At 39.0% G+C, this 26,979-nt stretch overlaps 1 protein-coding gene across 2 annotated transcripts; it reads right to left on the bottom strand.

Annotated features, from left to right (window-relative positions):
- Positions 1–835: 835 nt before the first annotated feature.
- LOC119784096 (zinc finger protein OZF-like) lies at positions 836–11,626 on the bottom strand. Of its 2 annotated transcripts, XM_038285971.1 has the most exons (3): positions 11,304–11,626; positions 2,309–2,448; positions 836–2,193 (listed from the first exon to the last, which is right to left on the bottom strand). In XM_038285971.1, the coding sequence occupies exons 1-3, from the start codon at positions 11,392–11,394 to the stop codon at positions 2,119–2,121; spliced, it is 306 nt and encodes a 101-aa protein (XP_038141899.1). In that variant the 5' UTR covers positions 11,395–11,626; the 3' UTR covers positions 836–2,118. The 2 variants fall into 2 exon arrangements, with proteins under 2 accessions (XP_038141899.1, XP_038141898.1); XM_038285970.1 differs by having other exon boundaries at positions 836–2,448; positions 11,304–11,625.
- Between the last annotated feature and the right edge of the window lie 15,353 nt (positions 11,627–26,979).

Consider the following 26,979-nt stretch of genomic DNA (forward strand, 5'->3'; position numbering starts at 1 on the left):
TACCACAAATACATATTCAGTCAAGCTGATAAATGCCAAAACAGCCACTTAAAATTTGTAAACATTTCTACATATATAAAACTTAATTCTTACTAGCATGTTTTGTTTTTTACTTTCTAAAATTCAGTTTCTGGTCAAAAAGTGTGATTTAGAATATATTTGTTCTAGTGACCTACAAATGCAACACCGGAGACAAGTGCCATCCTAATAAATGTGGACTATATATAAACCTACGCATAAACGCGAGCAACAATCTCCTCCATCTTCCTCTCCTTTGTAGCTGTAGAGCGGCTTCTGTGTCTTTTACACATTTTCCATTTATTTTTATTTGCATTAAAAGCCCTATTTCCAGTGGAGTGAAATAGGCAGTTCCTGTTACCTGTTGTCATAGTGACATGTCTAATTGGGGCTCTACTGATAACTTAATACTTGCATGCTAAAATCTGAGTCGTTCTACTTAGAGATGATTGAACTATTTCATAGCAGCATTTGTAAAACTGAAAACTCAGAGTTCCCGACTTTAGGCTAGATCAATTTATAGTTGAGGGTTTGAATCTGAGTTTGTTAAACCTGCTTCGTGAAAAGGAAGCCTGAAGATTACTAGTCATAAAATCACTCTTCACTGCTTTAATGTCTAAATAAAGCAATAAAATGAAAATCAGAAACTGTAGGTTCAGGGCAACCAGAATTTGTTAAACTACCTACCTATACCTTTTACTAAACCAACACTATTATCTTAAAAATGTCAGACTGCTTTATTTAAAAAAAATATATTGTCTATAGTATATGCTTGTGATATTTTAAATCACCATATTATCTGGACTATACAGTCCGGACAATCCAGTAGCTTTTTAAAGTAATTTGGCTAATGTAACATTTGTGTTGATCAATAAACTAACTAAAATATAAATCAGAACATTTGATGATATGATAAAAACAGCTATAATCAGCTTTGTTTCAAGAATAGTAACAATCCAACTCAACACTGAAACCTGCAAACAGAAGCTATCTTAAGTCCTTTAACAATTTAAGTTTGGAGACCAAACCGAGTCAGAACTGGTCTTTCTGGTATTCAGAGTAAAACACCTCTCCCTTCCATGTGAACTCTAGCATGTTTGTCCAAATTTGCCTTTTGAATAAACCTTTGTCCACAAAGATCACAGGAAAAAGGTTTCTCTCCAGTGTGGAGTCTCATGTGTATTTTTAAATTTGACTTGTAGCCAAACCTTTGTCCACAGACCTCACAGCTAAATGGCTTTATTCCTGTATGTGTCCTCATGTGGATTTTATGGGACTCCTTGTGACCAAACCTTTGTCCGCAAACATCACAGCCAAATGGTTTTTCCCCTGAATGCAGTCTCATATGGATTTTGTGTGACTCCTTGTGGCTAAACCTTTGTCCACACAAATCACATCCAAAGGGTTTTTCCCCAGTGTGGCTCCTTCGGTGTTTGTTCAGGTTGGCCTGTTGGCTGTATCTCTGCCCACAAACGTCACACTCAAAGGGTTTCTCTCCAGAATGGCTTGTTGTGTGTCGGTTTAAATGTGCCTTTTGGCTAAATCTTTTCCCACAAACTTCACAACAAAACGGTTTGTCTCCTGTGTGGATTCTGGTGTGTTGGTTTAAATGTGCCTGTTGGTTAAACCTTTGACCACAAACGTCACAACAGAAAGGTTTCTCTCCAGTGTGAATTCTCATGTGAATCTTTAGATCTGTTCTTCTGGTAAAACTTTTTCCACAGTCACAGCTAAAGTACTTAATGGATGCCGGATCTTTTTTGGGGGAATTTAAGTTCTTCTGCTTCCGAACACTTTTATTGTTGACTGAACAGTTTAAAGACCGGATGATCGAATGACATTTCATGTGTCTCTTGAGTGAATGCTTGCTTGCAAACTGATTGCCACACTCGGTGCAGCTCAGAGATGTTTTAACCAGGTTTCTACCTGAACCTGGAACCCAGTCATTGTCACCATCTTTGGTTTCAGACTCAGAATCTGACAGGGGTTTAAGGTCTGCGTTATGAAACTTTGACTCCTCATAATCTCCACTTTCTTCAGTGTCTGAAGAGTTCAAAGTGTCTCCACAAGGGTTTCGTTGAAGTTTTCTGCTGGATCCTGCTACTTCACAGTCATCTTCATCAAGTTCTCCTTTCTTCTCGTCAGCCAAGCTGCTGCTGCTTGGAAGATCGCCTTCTTTTTGATGAAAATGTGAGAACAAAGACTTTTTTTCATTATCATCTTCTTCATCATCATTCTCACACTTAACAATAACTATGTTTAATGGAAATAATGTTTCATCAGTATCTTCCTTGTCATTCTCTTCTTCCAAATTGGCCCAGAGGTCTTCCCGTTCCTCTTTTACAAGGATATAGTCTGAATCTTCCTGGTTCCCATCAGAACTTTGTTCTTTAGGAGCATCTTCCTCCACCAATAGCATTAGCTGAACATCTGCAGAGAAGACAATCAAGCCTAGAGTTAGAACAAAATATTATGCATGGTGATACAAACCTTATATCCTGTTATCTTGATTACTTAAAACAGGGTTTATACAGGAATGAATAACTCAAATGTAATGCTTTTTAATGCTCTTAGAAATAATTTTAATGCCACCAACAGGTATCCGTCGACAGGCTGCAGCCATGTCCCGGATTCCTCGTTTTCCAGCCACTTTTGTTGAAATTTGCTTCTTAATACAGCATTTTAAATGCCACAATAAACACATTTAATGAATTTTAATGCCAATTAAGGCCTTAATTTAAAAAATAATAATTTAATGACTTTTAATGATTTTTAATGACCCATGGAAACCCTGTAAAAATATTTAAACAATCAGTTATAATGAATAAAGCAGTCACCATTAGTCAACTTAGTCCACCTAATCCACAATGAAAATTCGTCAACAGATTTTTTTTTTTTCTGTCGATGACTTTTTCTTTCAGCTTGTTTATCTCCTATTTATTTTGTTCTGAGCAAACTGATCATCTGAGTTCAGGGGATTCCAGTCCACAGCACTAGTTTTGCTGTGCAGACACCGCTGGCAAATTGTCCCCCTTTCCTTTTCTGTGACGAGCTTCTTTCCCTGTTGGTTCTGGTTTTAAACATGATACAAAAATTAGTGAGTCTGAATCGAAGATGGAGGCATCTGCTAGATAACCAAAGTATGAGTATCCAAAGTATGAGAATACTTTCAGACAGTTGGTAATAGAGTGGTTTGTACACTTTGTGTTTGTTGGCTATCAAGGGAGCAAAACCACCTTAAAAGGAAACACACAGGAGTTGTTGAGTGTTAGGTTTACTCTTTATACATCATGTGCATTGTTATTCTGTTAGCCAGATTAGACAGAGTAGAGGGCCTTCCTTCACATTGTGGATGTCACTGTGTGTACGGAGGTCATCTAATCAGGACAGCCTTTGTCTTTAGAAATACACAGGAAATGAGCACATCTTGGAGCCGGACTGATAAAGGAGAGCTATCTGTAAAATGCATCTTGCATACAGGTCAGGGTATGGATGGCGTGTCAGTTTCTGATACGGACAGCTAAACATCAACATGATATAACACATGGGCTCATGAGGTATAAGAAGGAGAAGATGACCTTGTTCGGGGCTCAATCTTTGCCGGACGCTCGCTGACGTTTTTTGAGCCCACAGCTGTGCAAGCTCCAAGCAATTTCTGTGTCCTGTAACGACCTGATCTGGAATAAACACTGTTACTTTTTTACTCCTGTTTTTATAGTCCTTTTTTATATGGTTTTACCCAGTTTGAGTTAAGAGTAGTAAATAACTTGCTCCCAGGAAAAGAACCGGTGGGGAAGTCCCAAGGCGCAATAGCCTTCAAGGGGACATAACTTCCTCATTTAACATGAGGATGCTTCTGAAAAGACAACGTAAGTAACATTAGGATTCCTAAGACATTTTTTTATGAACAATGTGTGACCCAATGCACTCACATTTATAGTCATTTTTGTGCTATTGAGATGGCACCTGACTCAGGACAGACGGTTTATCGAATGAGCACATGCACACAGATACAGTGTGAATGAACTTTCTATTAACTTGGGGTCACCATCCCGCTGCGATTCTGCCAACCTCCAGCAGTCCAATTAGTCCTTAAGATTGGTCGACTAAACAAAAAACTTGTCCAAAGATTAGTTGTTAGAAAAATAGTCAGTGGCAGCTCTAATGATGAACTAAACTGTGTTTGGCTGGGAGTAGGTGCATATTAAATGTATAGCAATTAGTAAAGGAAACCTTTCAAGGAAAGAGTGACCCCTGGCAGAAACTGGATCAACAACCTTCACCCATTTCTTAACATAAATGATTGCTATAATTTCAATAGATTTATAGAGTTTGATATTATTCCTTTTAACATGAAGGTTTGAAATATTCAGTATTAATACTCCAGGACTCCATAACCAGAAGATTTAAAGCAGTTCTAATTTAAGCTTTAAAACTTCTGCCTCTCTGGGTAGCAGGGGTCTTAAAGCTTGGTTTATGCAACCTATTTAAATAATTTTTGGCTTTCACGCCCTTCCATACAGCGTCTGTACAGACACAATTTCTGCACTGCACACCTAAGAAAATTTGTAACCAGGTTCTTACCATCCTGTTTGATGTCTTTTGATTAAAATATGAGGGAAATGTATATTTTCCCTTCCTGTTCAGGTCATCGTCAGATCATCATCTCCGATGATACAAATTGTTTACAAGCCGACTCGTCTCCAGAGGAAGTAGAGATGCCTTGAAAATTTAAAACGAGTCGCAAGTACAAAGCAAAATGTACGGAAAGATTTAAATTCTGAGTCATTATTTAACGTAATTTTCGGACTATAAGCCGCCAACTTTTTCCCCATTTTTCAACCTTGCGGCTTATATAACAATGCGGCTTATCTATGGACTTTTACAGCTAACGGCCACTAGGGTAATATGGTACCTAAATCTATGGATTTTACCATCCACTAGAGTCCTGCAACGGGTTGGGTACCCGCGGGTCCCCGACGGGTCACCCGCTAAAATGCTCTTTTGCGGGTGAAAAATACATAAATAAAAATAAACGAGTCGGGGGTCGGGCGGATATTTTTTTAGTGCGGGCGGGTAGTTGGTGATTTTTTTTTTATGCGTGTGTTTTGTTATGGACATCAGAAATGTTCTATTAATCAGGCACTGGGGTCACCCTTGTTGTAGCTTAAAGCCCTGCCGGCAGTGTGGGCTTCCCTCCAAAAAGGCCACAGTCAGTGCATACACGTCTGCTGCAGTGTAAATGGCGCTGTTGTGCAGCGCAGCGTACTATAGCCTATTACTTGAGGTGTTAACGGGTCGGGTTGCGGGTTAAATATCAACGGGTCGGGTTCGGATTTGAATTGAAGATATCCGCAGGTGACGGGTCGGGTTCGGTAGTCATCCTAACGGGTTCGGGCGGGTATGTTGGTAAAACTCGACCCGTGCAGGACTCTACCATCCACCATGTTGACGTCACATTTGCTTCAACACACAAATAGCCTCGCGTGCGGGAATGCGGATGTCCTCCGGAAGCAGAGTCCAAGAAAGACAGATATTGCGAGCGCAAGACAGTTTGTTTGACACCCTCATTATGGAAAACCAACGTTGAAATGCATATGATGCCGTTTTTAAGTTAAAGGCAGTCAATTTGGCAGTAAACGAAGGAAATAGAACCGCTGCGTTGGAATCTTGGAATCAACGAGTCAATGGTGAGACGTTGGAGACGCCAGCAGGAAGAATTGTCTCAATTCAATTGTGTTGAAATGTTAATAAATAGGAGCTTCCCCAAACAGTTGCCTCTTTCCCGACAATCCTCTCTGTGCACGAACCATATGGTAAAAAACCTGCGGCTTATAGTTCGGTGCGGTTTGTATATGTACAAATCATGCAATTTAGCTTCTGCGGCTTATATTCAGGTGCGGCTTATAGAAAATTACGGTAGTTAATATCTGTGATATTTTAGTGAGAAAAAATAACAAAATGCCATTCCAGAGCGTTCAAAAAGCACTGGAGACTCACTGTTTACAATCTGTTTACAATCAACATGTTGAACAGGGAGATTTTATGAGGTGTATGCTGATTGATAGAACAAAGTTCTGTTTGCCTTTTTATTTCCCATCTGGTTATAATTCTACTACGGAGGCCCTGAAGTGCAAACTGAAACTACAAATCTAAAAGCGCAAATACATTAAGGAAATCGCAACTACATAAAGCAAAGCGCAACTACATTAAGAAAAACAAAACTACATAAAGCAAAGCGTGTGTTGGATAGATCTTTACAGAAATTGCAATATTTATTCTGATCCGATACGTTTGCAGCATTTTGATCGGGCATCCATGCAGGCACCTAATCTCTCCAAACCTCTCTATTGTGGACCCCATTTATCACAAGTTAATCTATCTGATTCTTTCCCCAAAAAAACAAAAAATGCCGAAAAACTTCATCGAATAATGTCTGAATAAAAATGAATAACGCCTTTCATTTTGCTCATCGTTGCCCAATTTGCACAAACTTTCATTGTCTGCTTGAGCTTATTTCACTAAAATGGCAGAAAAACAGTGTACCTTAACTGACTGTTCTCTTCAAAGACATTTTAAACTTAAAAAAGATTTTATTATACAGACCAATCAGTTAACAATTTCAAATGAACTCAAATAGGAAAAAACTATTGTAAAATAAAGCACAGATTAGATTATTAACTGTAGTTCTGCACACCACCAGTAGGTGGTGACATGTTCACATGAAGCTTCATGAACTGTGGGGATTGTTGAAGCAATTTGGCCAAATAGTTCAAATGCATCTCACCATCACTACTGCCCCATGTGTACAAAGGGGGTAAAATGTATTTATTTAGGCGCATTTCAACTAATAAAATCTGAATCATGTACCTACTGATGCGGAAAGCTTACTTTTTATGAATTCATGGTCAGAGATGGGAAGTAACGAAGTACAAATACTTTGTTACTGTACTCAAGTAGATTTTTCTGATATTTTTACTTTACTTTACTACTTATTTTTATGCCGACTTTTTACTTCTACTCCTTACATTTTTACACAAATATCTGTACTTTCTACTCCTTACATTTTTAAAAATTGGCTCATTACTTTAGTTTTGAATCATTTCAATGGAGGTACCGTTATTATTTTTCACGTCATCAATACCAAATTCAGTCTAATTGGATGGGAATCTACGTTGCATTTGACGCACCACTACAAGATGAATCTACAGATTCGGCGGTATTCATTCGCGGCAAATCATTGCAGCTTGGTGGCGGTGGCGTTAGCATAGTAGTATGGACGACGAGATGATTGAAAATGAACACAACGGAGATCTAGTCCTATTGGCAGACATCCATTTAAAATGTAGGCAACGGCATGAAAAAAGTGGTTTGTACTTTTACTTTTATACTTTAAGTAAATTTACAAGCCTGTACTTTGTTACTTTTACTTGAGTAAAGAAGTTTAATCAGTACTTCCACTTTTACCAGAGTATTTTTTAACACAAGTATCTGTACTTTTACTCATGTACGGAAAGTGAGTACTTTTGCCATCTCTGTTCATGGTGGAATTTAAATCCTAGAGTAAGCAGCCAGCTGCCATTACGATGTGGGTATCACACGTTATGGCTGTTTGATATTTTTTCATGAAGAGAAAGGCAGATAAAAAGTCAGTAAACAATCAACTAGATAAATTTGTGACAAACGGGGTCCACAACACAGCTGTTTGGAGAAATTAGGTGGCTGTGTGGTTGCCCGATGAAAATGCTCCAAAAGTTAAAAAAAATGGGTCGGAATAAATGTTATAATTTATCCTGGCCTAAGATCTGTCCAGCACGTGTCTGTTGTCTATAGGTAACATGAAATATTATGAGAAATTAAAGTTTGGGGATCAAATAAATGCATCACGAGTCAGAAGCATCTGAAAGCCTCGGAATCTGCACGCAGATTGTGCTCACAGATTCAATTGGAGGAAGAGGGATGTTGTTTGGATGTTGCCATGATGCTTATCCTCTAATTAGGATTGTAGTATTTAAAATTTGGAATTGTTATTGTTGATGTTTTTTTCATGTCGCAATTATGACCCTGTAACCATGTTTTATTAAGTCAGCCGTCATATCTTATTCCCGTCTGTTTGTCTGTGGACGCCACATTTTATCATTTGCATGAAGAACAGACAATTATGGCATCACCTGCGGTATTCCACCTGTTAACTCTTTCTGATCTGTGTTTTGTTGATTTTTCAGAGACCACTGATCGTTTATATAATCTTTTACTTTTCAGAAAATGAGATTTTATTACTATTTCTATCTTTTTCCTTGTTTACTCTTACAACCGAGTGGGGTCAGCTTGATAAGAATTAATTAGAAAGTAGGTTCTGCAGCATAGCTGTTAAGAGGAAAAATGATAACCAGATTTTTTTTCTACAGTTAAACCTCTCGATTGATTGTATATATAATAGTCAGTCAGTGCTTCTTTTAATACTTGAGCCCAGCAGGTTCTGCATTTGTTCCCCAAGCCCAAAACATCACATATAATTACACAATATATTAACTGAATCATGAATCAAGATTTCACTCTTCCCCGTATAATTCTTTTGTTGTTGTTTTGCTTTGTTTTTAGGACACACTTTAAATTTTAAAGACATTTCTACTTCATCTGGAAGCGAGTTAGACTGTAAACAATTTATTTCCTTCGAGATTATATAAACGGTGCTTTTGAGAAAAGCTTTTTATTTTAAACACATACAGGATGGCAGAAAAAGTAAAAAAAAAATACAGTTAGTTGTTCCCATTGATCATTTATAGCAGTTTATACACTCACCGGCCACTTTATTAGGTACAACTGTCCAACTGCTCGTTAACACTTAATTTCTAAGCAGCCAATCACATGGCGGCAACTCCGTGCATTTAGGCATGTAGACATGGTCAAGACAATCTCCTGCAGTTCAAACCGAGCATCAGTATGGGGAAGAAAGGTGATTTGAGTGACTTTGAACGTGGCATGATTGTTGGTGCCAGAAGGGCTGGTCTGAGTATTTCAGAAACTGCTGATCTACTGGGATTTTCACACACAACCATCTCTAGGGTTTACAGAGAATGGTCCGAAAAAGAAAAAACATCCAGTGAGCGGCAGTTCTGTGGGCGGAAATGCCTTGTTGATGCCAGAGGTCAGAGGAGAATGCCCAGACTGGTTCGAGCTGATAGAAGGGCAACAGTGACTCAAATAACCACCCGTTACAACCAAGGTGGGCAGAAGAGCATCTCTGAACGCACAGTACGTCGAACTTTGAGGCAGATGGGCTACAGCAGCAGAAGACCACACCGGGTGCCACTCCTTTCAGCTAAGAACAGGAAACTGAGGCTACAATTTGCACAAGCTCATCGAAATTGGACAATAGAAGATTGGAAAAACATTGCCTGGTCTGATGAGTCTCGATTTCTGCTGCAACATTCGGATGGTAGGGTCAGAATTTGGTGTCTACAACATGAAAGCATGGATCCATCCTGCCTTGTATCAACGGTTCAGGCTGGTGGTGGTGGTGTCATGGTGTGGGGAATATTTTCTTGGCACTCTTTGGGCCCCTTGGTACCAATTGAGCATCGTTGCAACGCCACAGCCTACCTGAGTATTGTTGCTGACCATGTCCATCCCTTTATGACCACAATGTACCCAACTTCTGATGGCTACTTTCAGCAGGATAATGCGCCATGTCATAAAGCTGGAATCATCTCAGACTGGTTTCTTGAACATGACAATGAGTTCACTGTACTCAAATGGCCTCCACAGTCACCAGATCTAAATCCAATAGAGCATCTTTGGGATGTGGTGGAACGGGAGATTTGCATCATGGATGTGCAGCCGACAAATCTGCAGCAACTGTGTGATGCCATCATGTCAATATGGACCAAACTCCCTGAGGAATGCTTCCAGCACCTTGTTGAATCTATGCCACTAAGAATTGAGGCAGTTCTGAAGGCAAAAGGGGGTCCAACCCGTTACTAGCATGGGGTACCTAATAAAGTGGCCGGTGAGTTTAGGCTTTTCATAGAGTTCTGAGTTTGAGCCCCACTCCGGGTCCCTGAGCAAAGACCCCTATCCCTGGGCGCCGCACAATGGCAGCCTACTGCTCCCCAAGTGGATGGGTGAAATGCAGAGAAAATGTCATTGCTCTGTACTTGTGACAGTGTAATGACGGATAGATATCCACAGGACCCCAATCCAGCACTAAAATGGTGGTATCGGTATCGGCGACTACCAACAAGTAGCTTTGATACCGTTTTGACAGCCAAAACTTTATTCAACTATTGTCACCCATTCCAGGCAGACAATAAAAAGTTCTACTGGATTCACTTTGAATTAGTCTTTTTCTTGCGTCAGAAAGGTAGGCAGCAGCTTGACAAAGCCATGATGGCAATTATTTTACATCCAAGTAGTCTGCAGTTCTTCATACATACACATACAGACATCAATTTCAAACAGATGGTATCGGCAAATACTGCACAGTCAGGATCGGGGCCAAAAAATGGCATCGGCGAAACACTTTATCTTTCTATCGATCGATAGATAGATATAGATAGAATTACAGATAAAAAGGTCACTAAATTTTGACCTTAAAAGGTGTATAAATACAACAGAATCAGTGGAGTTCAAAATAAATAAAATACTGTACAATGTTTTTACAAATGTAAGTATTTTGCATCTGAAGAAAAAATAATGAATACCGCTGTGGAAATTTATTACAGTATTTTAGTGTTTTTACAGTATATTTATAAATAGAAGGAGATTTATCTATCTATCTATCTATAGAGAGAGAGAGATGTGTGTATACCTGTCTAAATATGTTTGTGGCTGTGCTTTGCAACATGCATCTGATCAGAATATTCTATTACTCTTAACCTCACTGAGAATATTTAAATGCACTGAAACATTTATTTTCAGAAAAAAATAATAATAAATAGATAAATAAAAGTGAAATTTAGTTCAACATTCAGCGAGTTAAAGTTGATTCAAACTGATTCTGTTCCTGCTCAACACACTGAGTGGAGCTGTCGACCGCCCCAAGATGGCGCCACCAAATCACGTCAGCGCCCATAGGCGAAAGCTGTCGATGCGCGTCTACCTTATGTCTATGGTATGGTTTGGACGCTCATGCGGCATCAACTCTTCTGTCTGCAGTTAGCAGCTCATAATGCGTCTCGACAGAAAACACCTCCGACCTTTCAAGCTACAAATGCATTGAGTGATCAAACCAGGAATCCAGTTCAAACCAGACCATAACAAAACAAAAATGAAAATACACCAACCGGAATCCTCGGAGCTGGAAGCAGCATCCAGTACTTCATGACTCTGCTCCTCTGCTGCATCCAGTCGCTGTTTGACCTGATGTCTCCACATCTCTGTTAGCTTATCTCTCTACAAACTTTCCTGTAACAGTAACTAAGCAGTTACAGACGATCTCCACACAGTTTATCTTCTTTTCAGAGATCACCCACTGATGCACTTTTTTATCTTACAGCTTTATTAACACCCCGGCTACTTCTAGGTAGAAACAAACCTGTGCAAACATGAAGGACGAGGCTCCGATTAGCTCTATAGAAAACACTCTTCGAACTCAGGAGTCTGCGCATTAGGACCGACATGCCAAAGGACCCGGAAGTCCCACCCACACAGCAGCCAAGTGTCGATGCTTATTGGCACTGGATATCTGCAGGGATATATATATATATATAGGGAGCAAGTAAACAATCATTGGTGCATATCTATTAGGCTTTAATGAGACCAACAATAGACTGTGGGTGTAAATAAATAAAATTTGTAAAAAATAGAAAGAGTAATTTATGTAATTATTGGACCATGAGTCCGGAATAAAGTTTATCTATCTATCTATCTATCTATCTATCTATCTATCTATCTATCTATCTATCTATCTATCTATCTATCTATCTATCTATCTATCTATCTATCTATCTATCTATCTATCTATCTATCTATCTATCTATCTATCTATCTATCTATCTATCTAGTAATGAATAAAGCAATGAGACTTAGACAACTTGTATTTTCATTTTGTATACACAGAAATATACAAAATCAAATTTCTTTTTGTGCAGCTTACTGAACATTTCCATTTCAAGTGCAGTGGTGATCAAATGTAAACAGTGTGGGAGAAAATGGTGCAAAAAATACATTGATATGACATATATATATACATTCACATTTATGGGCTGCATCATCCAAGGACCCGGTCTAGCTGGACTCCATCCTTCTAGGTAAGTGAAGATAAAGAGAACAGAACAGTTTTGGTTGTGAATTCAAACAGGTCTAGTTTTCCTAGGCTTTCTCCGCTGTATGCTCTGTCACTTAGCAACCGTAACAGTTGACACACTAAGCAGGAAATGAATGAATACTTTTCAAAAAGTATACACTCATGAGAATACAGAGTGGAATAAGGGTGACAACCAATGGGAGCATGAACAAATAAAAGCAAATCTAATTATATAAACCTTAGTCAGTTAAATAACATGCTCCTGTCATTTTGCACATCTCTGATGTTGCTATTATTTTCACATATTCATTAACTGTAAAAATGTCCATAGTTGTTTATTGGTTATTTATTCTCCTGTTAAAACACTTTACAGTACAGTATTTTATTGTTTATCGTTTTCTCATAGTAGCTTTGTCTACTCTGTTCCTGTTTGGCTGTGACACCATCCTGTAAAGAAATATCAGCTGTGCTGCTGCCATCAACACCCTTGTTTATAAATGCTGGAGATCGGCCTGTTTTCCAGTGTGGTCCTGTGTCTCTGACTCTGACTGGCTGGATGTGCTCTGACATGAGAGTTGGGTCGGAGCTCGTCTGCCTGGCTGTGTGTTTCCTATCTCTGCTTCTGTCTCCTTGAACTCCAGTCAGCCTCAGCAGATGGCCGCTCATACTGAGCCTGGTTCTGCCGGAGGTTTCTTCCTGTTAAAAGGGAGTTTTTCCTCTCCACTGTCGCTACAAGCATGCTTGGTGTGAGGGATTGCATTTGAGTCAATGAGTCGATGCATCAACTGGTTTTCCTTATATAGAAAACTTTGAATCAATTGACTGAATGATCGGTTGAACTGTAAAGTGCCTTGAGATGATGTATTGTGAATTGGAGCTATATAAATGGTCCACATATGTGTGACCACTTTTTTCTATGATCTTTTTGCTGCTTTAAACACCAGAATTTCCCCATTGTGGGACAGTAAAGGAATGTTCTATTCTGTTCTATAAAAGTGGTAGAAAGATATAAGTAAGTCTAAACAATGTATGTATGAAAAATATATCTGCAAAATCTCTTATGTTCAACAACAAAAAATACTTAGTTAAGCAAAGTGTGCAAAATAGCAATTAAAAAATACAAATCATATCAGATTTATAGTCCCCACACTGCATATAAGAATCTGTCCTTAAATTATAACCCATTTAAATAGTAACAGATAAAAACATTTAGATAAATCAAACATTATCTGCCACATATCTGACTCAATAACCATTTAAAACATTCATTCATTTCAGACGGAACTATTCACATTAGCTACGTTTACATGCGCAAAATTTCCCCGATCCGATCCAAACCTTGGTTGATCGGAAATTCAAAATCTCCGTTTACATGGACACTAAATGAAATGATCCGATCATGACGTGTGTATACATGTACCAAGCGTTGGATCAGATTAAATCTTTTAAGCATGCGCAGAACTTCCTGCCAAACTTGGCAGTTCTGTCTGCGTCTGGTTTTTGGGAGGCCTGACAAACGATGCGCTCGGAGCGAGCGGAAAGAAAAAAGGAGAGAGGAGGAAAAAAGCGCTTGGCAGCGAAATGTACGAGAGAAAATGTAGAGAATGAGCGATTGAACCGGCGTGGGAGAGCGAGTGGGCTGTGGAGAGAGAAAAGAGGAAGAGGATAAATTCCTGCTTCCTGCAGCTTTAAATGAACTTGAGTGTATAAGTCGGCGTTCCTAGACTCCTCCCGCCATGTTGTTCACAGCGAGAGCGAGAGCGACCGGTGGTTTCCTGTTGTTGACAAGGCGGAAAAACGTCACGCTGACGTCACACACATGCGCAGTGAAGATTATTTTACTCTTAAGATCCGAATGGGTGTTTACATGGACGCCAATCAGAATGGCGATCGGCAAAAACCACCTCTCTCATTCGGAATTAAATTTAGATCCGATCGGACCGAATCGGATTAGAATCTTCAGTCTGACATGTTTACATGAAACATTTTTGATCTGATCAGGCCTTCAATCCGATTAGTTGTGTCCATGTAAACGTAGCTATTGAAGTATTATATTAAACTGAACTTCCAATATTCACAGCTATTCCGCACCAAATACCTATTTCCTCTGATCGAGGTGCAACCAGCTTGCTTGGTCTCGCAATGAAACCTAGGATAACCAAGGCTAGATGGGATACACCGGACCTATCCTTCAAATTTGCAAAAGAAGGACACATTTGTCGGCCTCATAACAAGGAGTCAAGGAATCCGACCAATCTTAACAGTTCAGTTGTCTGAACTGAACTAACCAATTTGGCGCCCTTGGGTGAGATTTTAGGTGACACCCACTTTGCATTGCTGCACAGTACTTACAGTGTCTGCTAATGTACATGTACACAAAAGAAACTAAAATGCTTTATCTTGGACAATTTTACATAAAACAATATTCATATACTTATAAAATACTTAGAAATACTTGAAGAAACAAACAAAAAAAAAAGAACTCAATATAGGAAATATAATATAGATAGCTGAAATAAAGCATTATATTTAGATACTCCCCCAAAAAAGTTTAAACAACTGACATTAAATTAAATATACATAAATATAAGCTTGCAAGTTCAGACCAAAAGGCAGACCAAAAACACCACCTGTGGTGTAATCTGTTAAAAACTGCCTTGTTTGGGCGTTTAGGTGGCGCAGCGGTTGGCCCGCATGACCCATGTACAGAGCCTTGGTCCTCCACGCGGCCAGCCCGGGTTAGAATTCGACTTGTGGTCCTTTGCTGCATGTCTCTCCCCCTCTCTCTCTATTATGGAGGGCCAAACCAGAAGCACTTCAAGTACTTCCGGTTGTTCTTAAGAGGCAAAAAATAATAAAGAGATGGAGTTGCTCTACAACGGGTTACCTGGCTTCTTTTCAAAATCGAGAAAGCATCTCTGAGACAAAGTGTAATAAGATTATGAATGTTATGCGCTGTCTTGCAGGACTTAGTTGCAATACAGATAACACTGTTCTATTCATAATATATAGAGCAATGGTCGAATATTATTTTGATTATTATTGTAATTCTTTACTATCAGGAAGTATACAAACTGTATTCAAAACCTTCAGCTGATCCAAAATACTGCAGCCAGAGTTCTGATGAAAACTAAAAAGAAAGATCAAAGCTCTCCTATCCTAGCTTCTCTTCATTGGCTTCCTGTTAAATCCAGGATAGAATTTAATTGGCCAAGCTTAATTTTATATTCGAGATATGATTGCTTCTTATGTTCCTAACAGAAAACTTTGCTCTCAATCTGCAAGTTTACTAGTGGTTACTAGAATTTCTAAAAGTAGAATGGGAGGCAGATATTTTCATCACAAGGCTCCCCTTCTGTCGAACCAACTACCAGTTTTAGTCTGTGAGGCATACACAATATCCTTAAAAGTTTAAGGCAAGGCTTCAAACTTTCCTTTTTGATAAAGCTTACAGTTAGGGTGGCTCTGGTTATCCAGTCTACAGTTATGCTGCTATAGGCTTAGACTGCTGGAGAACCTAGGGACCCCTTTTTCATCATTCCGCTTCATTCTATCTCTATTCTCCTACTCTGCAGAATATGTTAGTTTAATCTCTAACATTATGCTGTTTATGCTTCATCTTGTCCATTTCTGTTTGGCTGTGTTGAGATATTAAGTTCATTGCCCATCCAGGTAGGATGTCATATTAATGTTTTTTATTTTTTTATTTATTTCTTTATTTGACAGGGACAGTACAATTAAACATTGCAACCAAACAGGTGGCCGATGTCCAAGTACACAAGGCTTGTAGCCATGGGCTAATTTGCAGCCTTCGTCCCTGGTTAGGCTTTTAAAAGGTGTTAGCATTAAGGGGGAGGGAGGTTAGTAATGACAAACAAATGCATAAAAACACACAAAAAAAAGAACAAAACAAGAGAAGTTAAACAAAAATGTACAGTTTTGTTAATTTATATTCTATTCAATTCCCAGTCAGCTGGGAATTTATATTTCTGTTACTTTAAGATGTCTATTGCCCTCCCCGGTAGGGGTGGGAAATATCTTATTTAATCAGATATTATTTCAATTCAATTCAGTTTATTTATATAGCACCAATTCACAACACATGGCATCTCAAGGCACTTTACAGTTCACCAGATCATACAGTCAAATTGATTCAAAGTTTTCTATCTAAGGAAACCAGTTGATTGCATTCACTCATTGACTCAAATTGCATCCCTCACACTAAGCATGCTTGTAGCGACAGTGGAGAGAAAAAACTCCCTTTTAACAGGAAGAAACCTCCAGCAGAACCAGGCTGTGTGAGTGGCCATCCACCGAGGCCGACTGGGGTTCAAGGAGACAGAAGCAGAGATACAAAAAGCAGCTGTAAAAGGCGGCTCCGTCCAGGAAACACACAGCTGGCAGACGAGCTCCAAGGCAGCTCCCATGCCAGAGGACGAAGAGAGCACATCCACTCAGTCACGGTCAGAGAAAAAGGACTACACTGGAAAACAGGCCAATCTCCAGCATCTATAAACAAGGGTGTTGATGGCAGCAGCACAGCTGATATTTCTCTCTAGGATGGCGTCACAGCCAAACAGGAAAAGACGAGGCGAAGCTACTATGAGAAAAAGCAGAGAGAGCAGAACGTTAGAGATTGAACTAACAGATTCTGCAGAATAGGAGAATAGAGAGAGAATGAAGCAGAATGATGAAATGGGGGTCCCTATGTCCTCCAGCAGTCTAAGCCTATAGCAGCATAACTATAGAGATAGCTCAAGATAACCTGAGCCACTCTAACTAGAAGCTTTATCAAAAAGGAAAGTTTTAAGCCTGGCCTTAAAAGTAGACAGGGTGTCTGCCTCACGGACTAAAACTGGTAGTTTGTTCCACAGGAGAGGAGCCTGATAACTAAAAGATCTGCCTCCCATTCTACTTTTAGAAATTCTAGGAACCACTAGTAAACCTGCAGATTGAGAGAGAAGTGCTCTGTTAGGAACATAAGGAACAATCAGATCTCTGATATAAGATGGAGCTTGACCATTTAAGGCTTTATATGTGAGAAGGAGGATTTTAAATTCTATTCTGGATTTAACAGGAAGCCAATGAAGAGAAGCCAGGATAGGAGAGATATGATCTCTCTTTTTCATTTTCATCAGAACTCTGGCTGCAGCATTTTGGATCAGCTGAAGGTTTTTAACTAGTTTGTGGACTTCCTGATAGTAAAGAATTACAATAGTCCAGCCTTGAAGTAACAAATGCATGGACTAGTTTCTCAGCATCACCCCTGGACAGGATATTTCTAATTTTTGCAATATTCCTCAGACGAAGGAAGGAAATTCTAGAAACCTCTTTGATATGGGATTTAAATGACAGGTCCTGATCAAAAACAACACCAATTTTTTTTACTTTATTATCTGCAATCAGTTTAATCCCATCCAAATGAAGTGACTGGCTAATCAGTTTCTTTTTCAGAGACTGTGGTCCAAAAACTATAACTTCTGTTTTGTCTGCATTCAGAAGGAGAAAGTTAAGAGACATCCAGGTTTTTATGTCTTTAAGACATGCCTGTAATCTATGTAATGGGTTAGCTTCATCTGGATTTATAGACAGATATAGCTGGGTATCATCAGCATAACAGTGAAAATTAATCCCATGCTGTCTAATAACTGTACAGATTGGGAGCATATATATAGTAAAGAGAATTGGTCCTAACACTGATCCCTGTGGTACTCCACAGGTAACCTTTGAGCATGTGGAAGATCTGTCCTTAACATGAACAAACTGAAATCGATCAGATAGATAAGATTTAAACCAGTCTAGTTCTGTACCTTTAGTTCCAACAATTTATTCAAGTCTTTCTAAAAGAATATTATGGTCAACTGAATCAAATGCAGCACTAAGATCCAACAGGACGAGCACAGATACAAGTCCATTATCTGAGGCCATGAGAATATCATTAGTGACTTTCACCAGAGCTGTTTCAGTGCTATGATGAGCTCTAAAGCCAGACTGAAACTCTTCAAAAAGTTCATTATGGTGGAAGTGATTACAAAGTTGTTTGGCAACTACTTTCTCAAGAATTTTAGATAAGAAAGGAACATTAGGTATAGGTCTATAATTGACCAAGTCATCTGGGTCAAGAGAAGGTTTCTTAAGCAGAGGTTTAATTGCAACCTTAAAAGCCTTAGGTACATATCCCTGTAACAGAGATAGATTAATGACATTTGAAATGGAGGAGGAGATCAAAGGGAATACCTCCTTAAATAACCTGGTTGGAACTGGATCTAACATAGAAGTTGAAGGTTTAAATGAAGACAATAATTTTGCTAACTCAGAAAGTTCAACTAGATCAAAGCAGTCTAAACCCGGTTCAGATTCCATGACTACCTCAGATACAATCGCGGATAGAGGAGTGCTAATGATCTTATTTTTAATAAGATCAATCTTATTTATAAAGAATCCCATAAAATCATTACTTCTAAGAGTAGGTGGAATGGACGGTTCAACAGAGCTATGGCTCTGAGTGAGTTTGGCAACTGTATTAAAAAGAAATCTAGGATTATTCTTATTTTCCTCTATTAAGGAGGAGAAATATGCTGCTCTTGCTTTACAAAGGGTCCTCTTATACAGCAGTAAACTATTTTTCCAGACTAGGAAGGATTCCCGCAGGCCTGTGGAGCGGCAGTACGCAGAGAACTAGCAACCCCATCAACAAAATCATTAACCTATGAAGGGTTGATGATTGAAGGGGCTTTTCACTCTGGACAGAGAAGATACGAGGATGAGAAGAGATTCCCAGTATGGCCAGCCGTTTTAAAATACAGTCAGTTTCCTCTGACCTATTATGGCAAGCCATTTTAACATACATTCGCAGCTCAGTGAAATTTAACTGGCAGCTATCCACTATATATTTTTGAGTAAAAGTTAGGAGACTGATTGGTTAAAAAAAATCAGAGATGCCACTAAAAAAATCTGTTAGTTACACATACAGACCTTTTTTCAGCTAAAAATGGCAGCAGATTGTACATTTATATGAGTTAAAAATGCTGGGCTTCTCAGAGGACCATTACTCAGAGTTACAGATTAAAATTGACATATATCTGTTGTTTTCTTATTGAACAGAGAATCAGACTGCAGAGCTTCTAGAGATCCTGAAAATGAGTTTCTCAGGCATCATTATATTGGTAGACAGGTTCATAAATCTGTTTTTAAGCAGAGCAGAGACACAATTAGGGAGAGCTGCAGATTTAAAGTTGAAATAGATTTACTGGGATATGCAACATGCAATATAAATATCTCCAAGTTTACAAGAAAAAATATGCTATGATATAGTAAAATTCAACATATAATTTTGTCTTTTGTAGTTCAGCAAGACTCAGAAATAGCTGTGCCAGCAACAAAGAGACAGCCAGACTCACAGGACACAGAATTAAAATTAAAATATAAGAAACCTACAAGAATTAAAGCACAAATAATACAAATCAGTGTATAAATGATTTTTGAAATATAAGGTTCAATATATAGACTTTGGCTGTCAATGACATATGGGACATATTGTTCAATTTAATTTTGCTGCTTGTGAAGGAGGATAATCACTGATGCAGCTTAAAGGGAAGCCATGCATGGATGGATTGATGGAAGTGAAGTTGTGTCCATTCTAGGGATGCATGATATATTTATGTTGGCATCGGTATCGGCTGTTATTTGTCCTTTAAACATTAATGTTTTTGAGCCCTTTATAAAATAATGCACTAAAGGCAGGCATCTGTCTATAACTATAAATACCACAAATGTATTGTGGTACTCTTGTGTTCTCAACAATAGTAAAGCATTCAATGAATATACTGTATGTTTGAGCTCATTTTTGGGAAAATACAAACCCTATTGAAAGCGTTCGGGTTGAGTAGCTGTAGGTTCATCACCAACTTTTATCGCAAAGCTACACCCTTGGAATGAGCGCAGTGTCCTTGATCTAAGAACATAGTAAACAATGGATGTCTCCTCATTTACCAACTTGTATGATGTAATGATGTGATGATGTGGCACACTGGAGTTGTATAAAAAGCTTCTTTAAGTGAGCCTGGTTGCTAAGTGCTGCCATCTGTAACCCTAAGCAAGTTCTCTGGTCTTTTTTTTTTTTTTTTAAGCAGGGTTTATTTTATTTTGAGTGTAAACATGTGTAATACAGATTCTGGAATAGGTACTGTAATTATCATCACCCACCCCTTGTAGTCCTGCCCTGTCCGGCGTCAGTCGAGATGCATTTAAAAACAGAGTAGAGTCCATCCATCCATCCATTATCTGACACGCTTGTCCCAATCGGGGTCGCGAGGGGTGCTAGTGCCTATCTCCAGCTGTCAAAGGGCGAGAGGCAGGGTACACCCTGGACAGGTCGCCAGTCCATCACAGGGCAAAAAAAAAAAGAAGAAAAAAAATTATAAAAAAAAGGGTTAAGGGTTAAAGTTTAATGTATATCAACTAATCAATTGTGCATCTAATTTCTCCACAAAGTTTATAAATTGTTCCCAAGTTGTATAAAATTTGAATATAGATCCTCTCATAGTATATCTGATCTTTTCTAGTTTTAATGACTGCATAAACTGTAATCCAATGAGCATAAGTAGGAGGGAAGGCCTTCTTCCATTTGAACAGTATTAACCTCCTTGCTAGTAAGGTAGTTTAAGCCACCACATTTGTCCGAGTGATATGTAGCACCAGCTGGAAAAACGCCAAAGATTGCAGTCAGGGGAGAAGGTTCTAGTGGGTATTGAATGATAGTGGCTAGAGCATCAAATATAGATTTCCAGAAGTCTGTGAGTTTCGGGCAAGCCCAGAACATATGGTAAAGGCTGGCAGCTTCCTGTTTACATCTATCACAGGCTGAGTCTAGTTCAGAATAAATCTTAGCTAATTTCTCTTTAGAGTCATGAAGACGATGAACCACTTTAAATTAAATAACATTGTGTCTCACGCATATTGAAGAGGAGTGAATCCTTTTTACCACCAGCCCCCAAGTTTCTTCTGACATAGACACCTGCATGACATTCTCCCACCGAGTTTTGAGAGATTCAAGGGGACCCGGGCTAAGGGTAATAATTGTATTATAGAGTTTAGTAATGTAGCCCTTCATCATAGGATTAAAATCAAGGATGTTATCTAATACATTTTTGGACAGAAGAGCTGAAAATTGAATGAATTTAGAGCAAATGAAATCTCAAACCTATAAATACCAATAATGAAATCCTCAAATCATCAAAGAGGTGTCCTGTGGAGTAAGCATGGCTGAGAGGGGTTGAAGAGCAGAGAAGAAAGGCCTCAGAGTCGTTTTTTGAGCAAAGCTGTATCCTATTCTCCAGTGAACATGTTAAGATGAACTATGGACATTGGTCCTCAAAGTCCAAAATTATTAACATGGTCGCTACAAGCAGGGGCGGAATTAGAAAGTTTGGGGCTCTAGGCAAAGACAGGCCCTCTGAATTGAGAAGACAACACATAAAACAGACCCATTCTACAGATACAGACATTTTAATAGAATAGGCATACATTATTTGTTCTAGGTTTTGTCCCCCTCTTTTTGTCCCTTTTCTTGTTTTCCTCCAAATGTTTTGTACTCCGCTGACTTTTCATGCTGTCTCAACTGGAATGAAATATTTATTCCAAGCACTAAGCTAACTTAGCTGATCTATCTTTACTGTGTTTCCAGAAAGGCGACGGCAAAAGTAAATAAAAGTCCTTTTCACTATAGACAAGCTATGGAGGAAGGGTTACCAATCTACTTGCTCTGGAGAGCAGAGTTCTGTACTTATATACCTTGTCGCCAAAGTCTCCATATAATGAAGAGGTCTTCATTACTGTGACTATTGTTGTTGGAAAATTTAGATTTCTCTTCTATTTTTTATTAATTTATCCCATTTACTCACTATTTACTCACCGCTTTACGGTGAGTAAATACGGTCCAAGGTGCCTGGAGACCCTGATGGAGGACCACCTCAGCCATCCTTCCATCCTTCAGCACGAGGAGCTGTGGCTCAAAGTCACCAGAAGAAAGTGATCAGAGCTCATCGGAGCTCATCAGGAAGGAACCAGGAAAACCCTCTACAAAACAAATCAGAATAAAGGGGCAGAATAATCAAGTCAGAGGGGACCAGCAGTTCTGCAGACAACGTTCAAAATGTCGCCTGTATAAGGGACCAACATCAACAGAAAGATGAAGACATCCACCTGAAGTTGTCTGACTTCAGCTTTGGCTTTTTGATTATTTAATTATACAACATGAATGAGAAGGGAAATGTGTTGTAATGTGTTGTATTTTAATGAAAGTATTGACAGAGATTTGTGGATTAGAGAATGAACTCTGATGATCGGGTCATCTCAGCTACCATTGGGGAAGAGGAGCGCTGATATTAAATTCTCCAACTTTTCAATGTGTGCTTTGACTGACCCTGATTCTGAAGAGCTGAACTGAATCTGTGTGAAACATCTTTGTGTTATGATTTTAACATTTTGCATAGAGATTGATCCTTTTTTTTGTTTGTTTTAATGAAGCTCAGGTTAATAATTTGACTTACACTTTGTAGAGATGAAGGAGTCTATTGTTTTGACTGATTTTAACTTTCCTCTTTCCAGGGAGACAAAATGGGTAACTGATAATGATGAGAACTAAAGATTTCAATTTTCAGCAAATAGATATTTTACCAAGAAAAGTATCATCATGGGGAAAAACAGTAAGTATTTTTGCCAAGGTGTGATTCCAGGGCTCTATTTATTGGCAACATATTTAAGCTATCATAATCTTTTCAATGATTTTTTCCATCTATTATAATCATTTAACATTGTCCACTGACTTAATGCAGTTGTGCATTTTTTATATATTTTTATTATTTTTAATTTTAGTTTCTTTTTTTTACTATCTTTACATGTATTCACAATTTTTGTTTTTTAGTTTCTTGCTTTCTTAACATATACTCACAATTTTAGTTTTTGTAGTTTTTAGTTTTTTTATATTAATAAATTTTCCTTTTTTTTAAATATACTGATTACACAAGGATAATATCCCTTTATAATCGAAAGGGTGGGTGTGTCGGAAAATTTTTATTTCTCTTCTATTATATATTAATTTATCCCATTTACTCACTATAAAAGTTTTCACTCGGTCTGTTTCACCTTGAAGGCCACACCATTCTCTGCAGGATGGTGTTTGTAGACCAGACATAGGCTCTGTTCGAAAACCTGGGCTGAATCCTCCAAGGACGCAGTCTACCGAGACTGGATCCTTCGAAGTCCTTGAAAATAAGGAGACCGGAAGTGTTTTGGCCATGCATTCGAACAGGTCTACCCTTAGCCGCGTTTTACCGCCTTATGCTCTGTTGCTTAGCAACCGTGAAAGTTGACACACAAAGCAGGAAACGAATAAATACCGAAGTTTTCAAAACTGTTTGTTTATTTATTTATTTTTTATTATAAAGTGAACAAAGACTACACTCACAAGAATCCAGAGTGGAATAAAGGTTCCAACCACCGGGAGCAGGAACAAATAAAATCAAATGTAATTATAGAAACCCTAGTCAGTTAAATAACATGCTGCTGTCATTTTGCACATCTCTGATGTTGCTGCTATTTTCAAATATCCATTACTGTAAAAATGTCCATAGCTGTATATTGGTTATTAATACTCCAGGTGCACAGTTTTAGATTGTTAAAACACTTTACAGGATTGTATTGTTTATATTTTAACTCTTCCCTATTATGTTAGTCTTATACATTTTTCTAAGGTCCACATTTGTGTGACCATTTTCAATAATCTTTCTGCTGCTGTAAATTTGCCCATTGTGGGACAATAAAGGGATTTTCTATTGTATTTTATAAAAGGGGTAGAAATATATAAGTAAATCTAAACAATGTTTGTATAAAAATATATCTGCAACATCTCTAATATTCAACAACAAAAAATATTTAATTAAGCAAGTGCAAAACAGCAATAAAAAATTCAAATCCTATCAGATTTATAGTCCCCACACTGCAGATATATTAGAATCTGTCCTTAAATTACAGCCAAACCCATTTACACAGTAACAGATAAAAACCTTTAGATAAACCAAACATAACCTCCACATATCTGATTCAATAACCATTAAAACAACTATCTTCATTCATTTCAGACGGAACTATTCACAAGCTGGATTATATTAAACTGAACTTCCAATTTTCACCACTGTTCGGCGCCAAGTAACCTTTCCTCTGATCACGGAGCAAATCCCGGCTTGTTTGGTCTCGCAATGAATCCTGGGTAAACCAAGCATACCGAGGATACATCGGACCCGTCCTTCAAATCGGGCAAAAAGAAGGACGCATTTTAAGGTTGCATAACGAGGACTTTTGGAATCCGACCAGACCTCGGCGCCGCGCTATGACATAATCGTCCTTCGAATCTGGCCTTCTAAGGATGCGTCCTAGGTTTTCGAACAGAACAATAGTGTAATGATCTGGCCTGTTTGCTCCTCCTTAATTGGATATTTCTTTCACCTGTCGTTTTCCCTCCCTGCCTCAATTATAATTTATTCCTCTCACCTGTTTTTTCTGGGTTATATTCAGTTCAGCCCGAGCATTCAGTGCCAGATCATTATTTGTTTTCTGTGAGTCTGTCTGTTCAGTTTTATTTCATGGTTCATGTCCTGGATCCTGGCGGCCAGTGGAAAGAGGTTTTTGTGTTTGTCTCGTCTCCTGATCGTCCACTGTTCCTCTCCCGCGGAGTCCTCTGGGTGTTTGGCTCTATATGTGGGGAGATTCAGTTTTTATCTCAGTAAGCCTGGCTCCTGAGAGGAGACCAGTTTAAAGTCCTGCATCAAGTTCTGGTTCCACGTCCTGTCTCGGCTACCCTCTTCCACTGAGCCTGCTCATCAACATCTGATCCTGTCTGCTCCTGGTCATGCTTTCGGACCCTGTCAGACTCTGAACCCTCCTGGGAGCTTGTGGATGCCTAGAAGTCTGGATCCTGCCACCTGTTCTGTTCCTGCCTGATCTGGATCCTGTTCCTGTCTGTTCCTGCCTGATCTGGATCCTGTTCCTGTCTGTTCCTGTCTGTTCTGGATCCCTGACCAGAATCGGCTTCCAGCATGTCCTCTGGGACTGCAGCACTTGGGGACATTCTTGGACTGGACTGTTAAACCAGGTTAGTAGCCAACTCAGATAATCATCTTCGGTCAGATGATTGGGGTAACTTTCCTGTGTTTCTCCTGCAGAGTGTCTGTGATTGGGCGGTGCCCTGCTCCCCATCCTGCAGTGTCGGCGAGCCACAGCTCCACTTTAGTTTTTGTTTTATTTTATAAACTTTTTGAACTTTCCTACTGACTGTCTCTCCTTGAATACTGGGTCCATCTGTCCGCTTTCATGATGCATAGCTTCTTCCCATAATAAACCGGATTTTATCCGAACATTTTACTGTTTAACCAAAGTGTCTGTAATCTGACTACTTTTCCATTGTTGTAAGTAAGGGGGGGACGAACGCTGCTCTAGCAGAACAGGGCAGAATGCTGTGCCATTAGGGCTGTATGATGAACTGCTCTCTCTTTGCAAAGATATGAATAAATGTGCCGATTGAGTGAAATCCATCGATCTCCTTTTATTTAACTATTATGAATAGTTGAATACTTTTTCCCACGACACTATTTTTATGAAAATAGTTTTTATGTAAATAGCTTGTTGCACTTTAAAGCTACAGTGTGTAATAATTACAGGGATATACAGTCAGAAATGTAATATATTATACATAACTATGTTATTTATCATCATCTACGAGCTCTGCCTCTTAACCTTAATATTTGCGTTGCCTGAGAATTTCTTATTTATAATTACATAGGAGCGGGTCTCGCAGCCATGGAGGCAGACATCTTTGCGCTACGGCAGCGCAGAGCCAACAAACTAGCGATTGCGAGATCGCCCATTACGCTCGAAAGTAACTACGGCAAGTTGAGAGAGATGAACTGAGACGGTACTGAACAATAGATGGCAGTAATAAAATTATCTATGTAAATAAACCTCATCACTTGAGAAGGTAGGTGATGCGGACGTCGTGGAAGACATTTTGTCCCGTAACGCTCGCCGTACTGTTGGGGGGAGAAGCGGTGGGGGGAGATGTTCATGTTGCTGTGGTCTGCAGTCTGAACGTTAGATGTCGCTAAAAATTACACACTGTAGCTTTAAAGGGGCCTTTGCACTTTATTAAAAACTAGCTTGGTTAGCACTAGGACACTTTATTTAGCACTGCAGTTTAAGAATAGATTTGTACTTAAAGAACAATTTGCACACAAGGTTTTTAAAATGTTTATTGAATATTTATAGTGTGTTTTAATAGCTAGCATGTAGCCTTTTGCTCCAGGCTCTCCACAGCTGCTCTCCATTAACAAGTGGGGTGGTTGTCTGTGGAAAAGAGAATTGATGTTTAGAGTAAGCAAGGGTTACTGTTTAGAAACTTCAGCAAAAGTTAGTGTAAAGTCTGTTAGAAGTGAGTGCAAAAAAAGTGTTGTGGTGCTAGGACTTACCTACCTTTTCTATGTTCTCCCCCCGGGGGTCCAGACACTGGGAGAGACCATGGAATTTTTTTCATACAATGTCCAGGTTGGCGGGAGTGGTGGTAACCTGGCCGCCTCCTGGCTCTGTTTGGTTTTAGTGGTGAGGGGTTGCCTTTATCAGCCTCTAAACGACAGGCAATGGCAAGCTGTTCACTGTTCTGACCA

This window comes from Cyprinodon tularosa, unplaced genomic scaffold (assembly GCF_016077235.1).
Source record: "Cyprinodon tularosa strain WSP-4 unplaced genomic scaffold, ASM1607723v1 ctg219, whole genome shotgun sequence".
NCBI lineage: Eukaryota > Metazoa > Chordata > Actinopteri > Cyprinodontiformes > Cyprinodontidae > Cyprinodon > Cyprinodon tularosa.

Coding starts and splice junctions, on each gene's coding strand:
- LOC119784096 (XM_038285970.1), bottom strand. CDS start 11,394: ATGTGGAGACATCAGGTCAAACAGCGACTGGATGCAGCAGAGGAGCAG. Junction 2,449..11,303: donor TTCCAGCTCCGAGGATTCCG/GTTGGTGTATTT, acceptor TCTTCTCTGCAG/ATGTTCAGCTAATGCTATTG.